At 49.7% G+C, this 9,586-nt stretch overlaps 1 protein-coding gene across 4 annotated transcripts in view; it reads left to right on the top strand.

Annotated features, from left to right (window-relative positions):
• The first annotated feature begins 616 nt into the window (after window positions 1-616).
• Window positions 617-9,586, top strand: part of HMGXB4 (HMG-box containing 4) — a 43,902-nt gene continuing 34,932 nt past the window's right edge. The window contains exons 1-6 of one of the 4 annotated variants that reach the window (XM_075551014.1): window positions 631-695; window positions 1,211-1,770; window positions 5,078-5,174; window positions 5,828-5,976; window positions 6,802-6,880; window positions 7,675-8,624. In XM_075551014.1, the coding sequence (XP_075407129.1) occupies window positions 5,144-5,174; window positions 5,828-5,976; window positions 6,802-6,880; window positions 7,675-8,624 (1,209 nt within the window). In that variant the 5' untranslated portion in view covers window positions 631-695; window positions 1,211-1,770; window positions 5,078-5,143. Of the gene's footprint in view, window positions 696-1,210; window positions 1,771-5,077; window positions 5,175-5,827; window positions 5,977-6,801; window positions 6,881-6,986; window positions 7,102-7,674; window positions 8,625-9,586 lie in introns of all 4 variants that reach the window. The other 3 variants (XM_075551015.1, XM_075551013.1, XM_075551017.1) reach the window with 3 other exon arrangements.

Here is a 9,586-nt window from a genome sequence, read left to right as displayed (position 1 = left end):
CTCTTCATCTTTCTGCAGACTGTTTCTGGTTTTAAGAGCAAATAATTTAAATGCATATGGGCCACCATGAGAATTATTTACAGTACATTTTTTGCAAAGATGTGTTCTCTGAGCCTCCCACCTCCACTGCAGCTATGCCGAACACCCAAACGTGGACTCCAAATTCCAAATACCCATCATCACGGCTACTAATCTGCATGAATCTCAGAAGTGAATAACTGTGATAAAAAGTGATAAAAAACGACTTAAAAATATCTGGGAGGAAATAGCGTAGTCTTTGGGGGGAATAGGTAATGCACTGGGGAAAGAAAGAGTCTTGCTCCCCTACTGCAACGACCTGAGTAGTTGTGTAGTGTCCTTGGACAAGTCGCCTACTATCTCCGGGCCAATAGCTGCAAAACTATTCGATCAAGTCCACGTCGCAGAGATATCGTGGAAATACATGATAGTCCGTAAAGCTTCTAGCCCAAGCCTCCTAGCACCGAGTAGATTCCTCTAACTCTTTCGAAGCGCAGCAAGTTCAGCGCTTCATTCGATATGCTCGGCGCTCCTTCTCGGGCGGGATTCCCCCACCCGAGTCGGAGCCTGCGCTCTGGGATCGACTGAGGCTGCCTGGCCGCTCGCGCTTTTCTCTCCTTCTCCAAGATGGCGGCGGTCGGCGGCGCTGAGGCGGGATCCGAGCGAGCCGAGTGAAGGTAGCGGCGAGCGGAGCCCCCACGAGGCCGGGCTGGGCCCCCACCCGGAGACGGCAGCGGCCCCGCCCGGCCGCCACCCGCCGTCCTGGGCCCGCGACACCGCCCCGGGCGCGCCCCAGGCCCGCCGCGGCCTAGCCCGGGGGCCAAGCCGGGGACTGGAGTAGCGGCCGCAGCCCGCCCCCGGGAATGGGCTGGCGCGGGCCGAAGGAGGGAGGCGGGCGGGCGCTGTTCAAACTGGGAAGGCGGGAAAGCTGCGGGGCCGGGAGGGGGCGTGCGGCCGCCCCGGGGACCTGCGGGCCGGGCCGCCCCTCCCCCTGCCCGCCGTCCCCGCCCTCGGGGGCTCGGCGCGGCCGCCGAGGACGCGGGCACCGGCGTGGGGACCGCGGGGCTGGACGCGGGATGCGGGGTCCCGGCGCTGTCACGGGGCAAGGGGCCCGCGGCCGGCGCGGCGGGAGGGCTGGGTCCTCGGCTGGCAGGAGAGGATGCGAGGCGCTCTCTTCTTTTCCTCTTTGCAGAGCTTTGTTGCACTAGCTGTTGCTGCCAACCCGCCGGGAGTCCCGTTGGCTTTCCGTGGGGGACCGCCGAGACCGGGGTCCTGGGGGGCTCTTTGTATATCCATGACCCGGTATCGTGTGTATTCTTTGCGTGCGCCCCAGTTGGAGCGTGCCTTGGCGCGCTCTCCTCGGGTGCGGGCCCGCGTCCCCTCGCAGCGGTTGCTTGTCGATTCTCTTCATTTTAAACCCTGCGAAGCAGAAGAAATCGCCATCTCCCTCCAGCCCGATGCCCGAGCTGCTGGCTGGGGATAACCCCTCCCGGAAAGAATAAAATTCCAACATAAAAAAATTTAACACACGCACGCACGCACCACGGAGTCCAGCAGAAAAGCCGCGGGCCAGGAGTGGACCGGGCTTGTCAACGTGTATCCCGGCTCTGTAGGATGTGTGTTGTCAGCCCACGTGTGCGGTGGCCGTGGGTCCGCTTCCTTGCGGGGCCCTGAGAAGATCCAGCCCCCCAGCCCAGGCTCCTCCGCCGGCCCCCGGAGCTGGCAGGGGCTGTGAGTGCTGCAGGTACAGAGGTAGGTCCCGCAAGAAGGGAATGGCAAGAATGCTGAGTTGGGTCCAAGACTGGAGGCGCAAAAAGGCTTCACCTGTTCGAATCTAGAAGCGGCGCACACCTTCGGCACCAATCAGTCGGAAAACTGGCAACCACTGGATGCGCACCTTCCCCTTTCCACCGGCGATCTGAGTCGTTCCTGGAAAGAACATTGGGAGAAGAGACCGTGGAACCTGGGACAAAGCGCACCTCCCTGACTGGACCCTGTTGTCTCTGGGCGGCTGACTTGGTTCCTTCTCCTTCAGTAGTCTTCATTCTGCACAAAGAAACAAAACGTGTTCGTGATCAGTGGGGCTTCGGTCACCTGAAAAGATCCCCTTCTCAAACTTTTTTTGCACACCCCCCGCCCCAGTATTTATCATTTGTATCTTTCAAGCACCCTAGCTGAGGGATTTTAGCTTTTCCCCAAAGTGAGCATCCCCAGAGCCTGTTCCAGAAAAGTTATAAATTCTTCTGTAAGAAGAAGAGCAGGCCCGCCTTTCCCTTTCCTTGTCCTGAAGGGGTTAAAAAAGCACCCAAGAGATGTGCCACAATTTGCATATTCATACACATATGTATGAATATATTTATAATGACATGTTTCCTACTTTCACAAACTGTTAAATAATGAAGTTATTTTGTCATTTCTCAGCACACTGAGACAAGCCTTTTGTAAAACTGACCCCACCTCCTGACGTTGGCAAAGTTGAACTTTAACAACTCTTTCAGATTATGGAACTCAGGAAAACGGGTTTTAACACCTGTTTAAGATTTGCCAACATCGAATGTAATTATGGCCTTTGTGTTTTCTCATGTGAAAATCAAACCTAAGAATTTTCATCTCCACTAACTGCCAACCCTTGAACCACAGATTTCTCCTGGGTCATGTTTGCGGCTTGGAAGGAGTATCAGGCACTAATCTGATCTTCTTTAACTGCGCCCTCAACTGCCTTTCTTCCACGCTGTTGCTTGAGATGTCTTACCTTTCTTTCATGAGTCAGCAACCAAAGTTAGAGCTTGTGCTACAATAATATCCTGAGTTTAAAGGAACTAGACATTAAGGGCTCATAGGCCTTCCCCAGCAGTGACTGATAGAGACCCTTGTATTGGGTTTCTCTTTTTCAAGCTGTTAGCTGCCCCAATTCTTCAGTGAATTGGACTTGCCTATAGGCCTCTCCCATTTTTCTATAGGGTGATTTAATATTGTCATTTATAAAATCCTTTTCAGTTGATTTTCAAGAAAAACGGAACAGTGACGGACCAAGGTCTAAGACCTAATGCTAACCTGGCCCCCGTTTCTGTCTTGCCCTGTGCCCCGTGAGCAACAGCTCAGAATATTTTCCTCCCACAACGTTAACAGTCCACTGGCTGTGTTTCAACCACAAGCGCCTTTTCTGAGTCCAGGCAGTCACAGTTCCTGATTTCTCTCATCCTATTCTGAGAGAGTTACCAAAGGGAAAGAAACTCCTTGGCCTGACATGTAGAACTGCGATTTGTCATTGACAGATTGGCTGCCATATTTATGTTGTGAGTAAGAATTCCCCCTCCCCCTTATTAAGCATTTGTCATGAAGAGCATTAAAATTTGTTTGTCATGAAGAGCATTAAGCCTCAAAATTTACTATTTCTTGGCATTATTTGCATACAGAAATCAATGTTGTTTTCCTTAAAAATTCAATATATTGGTGCCAATGAAAGGACATACAATTTCCAAATAACTGGGTCTACTATCCTGTGACTTTCCTCTATGCTCCGCCCTCTGCCCTGCCCTCCACTCAGTTTTGAACTGCAGCACTTGAATGGATAGAATGGAAAGTCAGCAGTATCCATTGGAGAAAGTTGGATACTTAATGCTGGACTATGGAAAACTAGCTACAATGTATCTTTCTACTTGAGGCCTGCCCATACATTTCTAGCTCCTTCACTTCCTATGAAAGCTTCCCTTGAGCAAGGAAGTCGCAGGTTTACCTTTAGACAGTCCTGTTCCTCTGGTTCACTTCCAGCTGTTGTTCTTCTGACCAAGACCATTCTGAATGCCACTGCGTAAGGATGGGTAGTTGCTGCTGCTTTTTTTTTTTTTAATGTTTTGTTTCTTACTCTTGTAAATCACTCTTCTAATCTTTGTTTTCCTCCTGTTTTCAATATAGGCTTCTCTGTGCCTGCTATTGTATCTGACTTGCACAAATAAATCTTTTAAATGTTTCATTTAACTCAAGCAACTTTCCCTGGTTAATAGAATCCATACTTTGACAGAAGTTTTACACTTCAGTACCATCCACACCTACCTCAAGGGATTAGTTATTAATGCCCTGTTGAAGTAAGTCCTGCTATAATAATGAAGGGGAAATAAAACAAATATATGACCCATCAGTCAACTTCTAAACATTTTCCTGGCTGGAAGAGAGCATCTTCAGTCTATTTTGTAAAAAAAAAATTTTAAGTTTATCTAAAAGACCATTCCTGCAGGACTTGAGACATTTGAAGAGCAGTTTCTATCACTTGTTATCTTCAAAGTAAGAATTGATATGTACCCGAGTGTAAAATATAATAATTTTAACACATTTAATACTATATAGCATTAAAATCATAGTAATTCTTCTAATTAGTGAAAATCATAAAAAATTGTAGACAAATAGCAAGTCTCCCATATTTTTACCTCACCCAGACTTTCATCTAATCAAAACTATATAAAAAGCTGTTTGATAAGTGTTGCAAGCTACATAGCCAACTAGTGTCAGAAGTTCATCTGCTTTTTTACTCATGGGAATTGGAGCAAAGTCTTAGCCCCATAAAATACAGGTGGGGGGAAGAATGTTCTAAAGGTCATTCATACCCCTATAATGTCAGCATGCCTATTTAAATGGAAATCTCATCTTGTGTCACCATTCCACCCAGTGTGATGTCGTGGTCTGTGTCCCTCTATAACCTGCATGGCCTGTGCGTGTGTTGGGTAACCAGAGTGTCCAGTGTCTGTTTTTGCTCTGTCTCCGTGTGATCACTCTTGTCGGCATTTCAGAAACGCTCTGTAGTTGCAAAGTGTTTTTAGAGGGGAGGTATTTTATATACTTTCCCAAGCCCCACCCGTAACTCTTGATTCAAAGCTAAGCCTAGTATGCTTCCTGAAGTTTCCTCCCCACGCGACTGACAAACAGAATGAGGAGGTGACGAGACACTCCTTTATTTCTCGCTGCCCTTCCAGTCGGCCCTTGGATCAGCACACATTCCACCTGCAAGGTTACTTCTCCACAGTGCATTCACGTGACAGAAGGGTTTTCCTTCTTTGTTTCTCAGACCTGGTCCAGTAGACGGGAAGGAGCCGGGGCACAGTGACATTCTCAAAGGCCCTGCAGGACCGCCATGGCTTATGATGACTCCGTGAAGACAGAAGGTATGACCCTTAATCTGAGAAGCATTCCAAAGGGGGTATCCTCTGCTACCCTTGCAGCCCGTGGACATAAGTGACCAGGACTGGGCACCACAGCTTGGACTCCCAGGTGATGGTCCAGAGCGCTATTAATGATACTCGTCCTCCACGACACCCCCAGGCTGGGCCCATGGAAACGAAAAACAAGACAGGGGTTCCAGCCTGTGAGTCTGCAACAGCAGTCTAGCATATGGGGGTGATCCCCGGCAGCACTCTTGGTCCTTGCCAGCTCCAGTGTGCAGGAATCTGAGGATAGGCATCACATACTGGACTCCCGCAGCCCAGCGCAGCACATGAATCCTTATCCTTCCCAGCTTCACCTCTGCAAGTCCGTGGCCACCCACCAAATCACAACTAAGAAACCGTGTCTGAGGATGCACATTGGGCCTTGCATAGTGTGGAAGCAGTGCTTCTTCGGGTTCGGTTCTTGTACCTGCAGCCTTCCATCAAGAAATACATTCTTGCCCCCTTGGACCTAGCCTGTACTGCAGTGGACGTACTGGATCAGTGCTTTCCTTTAGAAATCAGGAACCGTGGCATTCGGTATGAGCATGCTGCTCTGATCCTTACTTAACTTGACTCTCATTTCTTTTCCCAAATGAACCCCCGTTCCTCAGATTGCTTTGACGGTGATCACAGCTTGGAGGACATAGGGCTGGCAGCTGGCCGGAGCCAGCGAGAAAAGAAACGTTCTTACAAAGATTTCCTAAGGGAAGAGGAAGAAATTGCTGCTCAGGTCAGGAATTCTTCCAAGAAGAAGCTAAAGGTAAGGCTCTGAACCTTTGAACTGGGAATGTTTTTAACCACGAGGGGGCTACAGAAAGCTCGTGGAAAGATGTGGTTGGAAGATAGTGGCGCTTGTTTCTATGAACCCTTTGAAGCCCTCTTGTATTTCTCTTTCTTAAAATCATTTTATTGGGAGTTTGTACGGTTCTTCTCAGTCCATACATGCTTCCATTGTGTCAAGCACATTTACACATATGTTGCCATCATTTTCAAAACATTTTCTTTCTACTTGAGCCCTGGGTATCAGCTCATTTCCCTCACTCCCCCTCCTTCCTCTCTCATGAACCCTTGATAAATTGGTCTTACACTGACCAATGTCTCCCTTCACCCACTTTTCTGTTGTCCATCCCCCCGGGAGGGGTTTATATGTAGATCATTGTGATCGGTCCCCCTTGCTCCCCTCACCTTCCCCTTACCCTCCTAGTGTTGCTATTCATTATTGGTCCTGAGGGCCTCTTGTATTTCTTAATATGTGAAAAAGGACATTTCTTTTTAAAAGCACAGGGTTTTTTCCCTTAAATTTTTACATCTATTTTATTATTGCTTGTGTTTTACAAGGCGCCCTGGTGGTGTAACGGGCTACTAAGCTCAAGGTCAGCATTTTGCAACTCCAGCTTCTCAGGAGAAAGATGAGGCTGGCTTCTCCGATGAAAAGTTACGTTCTCGGAAACACGCAGGGGCGGTTCAGAATTGACTCCTGGCCGTGAGCAGAGTTGTGTCTGACAGAGTTAAAAGTCAAAGCACAACAGTCCCACTCGGCGTTCCCCTCCTCGTTTACTCAGCAGGTGTCCCTCTTTAATTCCAGGACAGTGACCTTTACTTCTTGGGGACGGACACGCACAAGAAGAAGCGGAAGCACTCCTCTGATGACTACTACTATGGAGGTAAGGGTGGGAGAGGGCGACAGGGGGAGCAGCACATCACTGGCTCTTGGAGTCAGGGGAAGGGGAAGGGATCCAGATGTTGCTGACTCAGTGGCCTATTTAACAGGACAGTGGTTCTTGTTCTGAGTGCCGATAAACCGGTGTGAAGGAGGAGAGAGGTGGAGGGCTGGTATTTTGGAGGATTCAGCATAGAAGAACAGTCTTCATTTGTGATACACCAGGTACCAGGTTCCTTATCCCCCCCGAATATCCACTTATCTTATGCCCATTATCTAGCATTCCTTTACCATACGTAGTCCTTGGGCCCTCTGGCCTACACCTGTGTGGGTTGCCTCTCCATCCAGTGTCTCTCCACTCATAAGCCAGTTGTCTCTGAGCTGCGGTAGGCACCTAGCTGAAGAGACCGCCCTCGGCCAGAATGAAGTTGTCCCAAGCACGGAAACAGCTGTAGGTCCGCTGGCAGTCTCGGCTAGATTGTCAGGCCCCTTCCTCTTACAGCGATAGCCCGCCCTTCTGGGCATCCTCTCCTTGGTAGCTTGGGAAGATTAGTGAAAAGAAATAACTTTAGTGGTGAGGACTGTCCCCTGGAGCCGAGGCAGGACCTGCCAAGACAAAGAATCACCTGAGCTTCGCCACAGACTGTTAGGCACCCGCTGAAGGGAAGGACCTCCCCTGACATCATTCCTGTTGGTCTGGTCCTCTTGTTAGTTGGGTGTTTCGGGTGAGAGCGAGTGCAAATGTGTTGCAAGTTGCTTCCTGCCATTATTGACATTGCTTGTCTTGCTTATTTACAGACCTTTCATCTTTGGAATCGTCACAGAAGAAAAAGAAAAAGCCCAGTCCGCAGCCTGCCGATACAGCTATGGACCTGCTGAAGGCCATCACTTCCCCACTGGCCGCAGCCGCCAAGCCTTCCAAAAAGACAGGGGAGAAGTCCTCTAGTTCTTCCAGCCATCCCGAAAGTAGGAAGGATCAGCACAGGAAGAAAGGAAGCGGAAGTAGTGGGGAGCTGCCCCTGGAGGATGGAGGTGCCCACAAATCAAAAAAAATGAAGCCCCTGTATGTGAACACAGAGACCCTGACCCTCCGGGAGCCTGATGGCTTGAAGATGAAGCTCATTCTCTCCCCAAAGGAGAAAGGCAGCAGCTCCGTCGAGGAGGAGCCCTTCCAGTGCCCCTCCCAGCAGGCAGCTGGGAAAAAGTCCTCCAGGAAGTCAGCTCGAGATGAGCAAGGTGCTCTACTCCTGGGGCACGAGTTGCAGAGCTTCCTGAAATCGGCCCGGAAGAAGCACAAGTCATCCTCAGACCCACACTCGTCTCCTGGCCCGGAAGCGCCCGAGGCCTCCCAGTTCCCCGAGTCCCACAATACCAACCTCGATCTGTCAGGGATTGAACCTATTCTAGTGGAGTCGGACTCGTCCTCAGGTGGGGAGCTAGAAGCTGGGGAGCTAGTAATAGATGACTCCTACCGGGAAATCAAGAAGAAAAAAAAGTCAAAGAAGAGCAAAAAGAAGAAGGACAAGGACAAGCATAAAGAGAGGCGGCACTCCAAGTCCAAGAGAAGCTCAGGCCTTCCCATGGCAGCAGGGGGTGAGGTCCCCCTGGCACCTGCCCCTCCTCCCAGTGTGCCCTACAGTGGAGCAGCTGCCCCTCCTCCGCCACTCCCCAGCCTCCACACAGACGGGCACAGTGAGAAGAAAAAGAAAAGAGAGGAAAAGGACAGAGAGAGAGAAAGGGGAGAGAAGGTAAAATTTAAACCTCTTTTAAAAGTGTGAGTAGACTTGGAGTCACACCTCCAAGGTGAGCCATTGGAAGTAGGGGGGTGAAGGAGGTGGGCCCAGAGGCAAGTAGAATCATATAGTATAGAATATTGCTAGTTCCTCATCACTTCACCAAGGAAAAGTTTAGGAATGCCTTGGCTTGCTCTGACTGATACTTAGAATTCTCAGAAGGGGCCAAACCTAGTTTCTGTCACTCAGCAATGCTGTCTTCCGTGGGGCAGTTGAGACATAGGAGAAGGTGTTCTTTAAGGACATTTTGAGAAATTGGCTTTTAAAATCAGGTTTTATGACCAGTTCAATGGAATAAGCTGAGGGCTTGCTCCTGGCTTTGGGTACTTTTCCTGTGCTCTCGTGAGGGCCAAGCGTTTGTTCTTGCACCACGGAGTGCGTGCCAATCGCGCAGCCCCATGCTGAGCTCGGTGCCAAGAGGGGCACAAGGGAGCCGCTGGGACTCTAGGCCTCAGTGGCTTCACTGTCCACTGGGGAGTCGGGAATGAGAGTTAACCACCTCCATGTGAGACCTCGCGTCCCGCTAGAGGACCTGTCATACATGGGAGGACAACTGTGCCATTAAGTTTCCTATGAAAACACAAAATCCTTGCCCCGTTATCAAGGCGTGCTAAGGTAGGCACTTTGGTAGAAATATGGAAATTATGAATAGTAGGAAGAAGGAAGCATCAATCATAGTGGGCCACCGGAGGACAGCTCTTTCTTATTCTGCAAAAGGAAGCATCACATCGTAGCTGCACGAGAAGCTAAGGAGAAAATTAAGTCTAGAAGCCACTTGAGAGTAGGAATCTCATTGCACTCTGCAGTGGAGTGCAAGATAGAACAAGATCGATTCTGAGTCAATTTTGATTCATTTGTTTCTTTGAGCACTCTTTCACTGGAGTGGTTTTGGTATGTGTGGTTTCTGTGTTTGCCCT

Source organism: Tenrec ecaudatus, chromosome 6, assembly GCF_050624435.1.
Source record: "Tenrec ecaudatus isolate mTenEca1 chromosome 6, mTenEca1.hap1, whole genome shotgun sequence".
Taxonomy (NCBI): Eukaryota; Metazoa; Chordata; class Mammalia; order Afrosoricida; family Tenrecidae; genus Tenrec; species Tenrec ecaudatus.
Note: the sequence above shows the minus strand (reverse complement) of the source record. Positions and strands in the feature narration are given on the sequence as shown.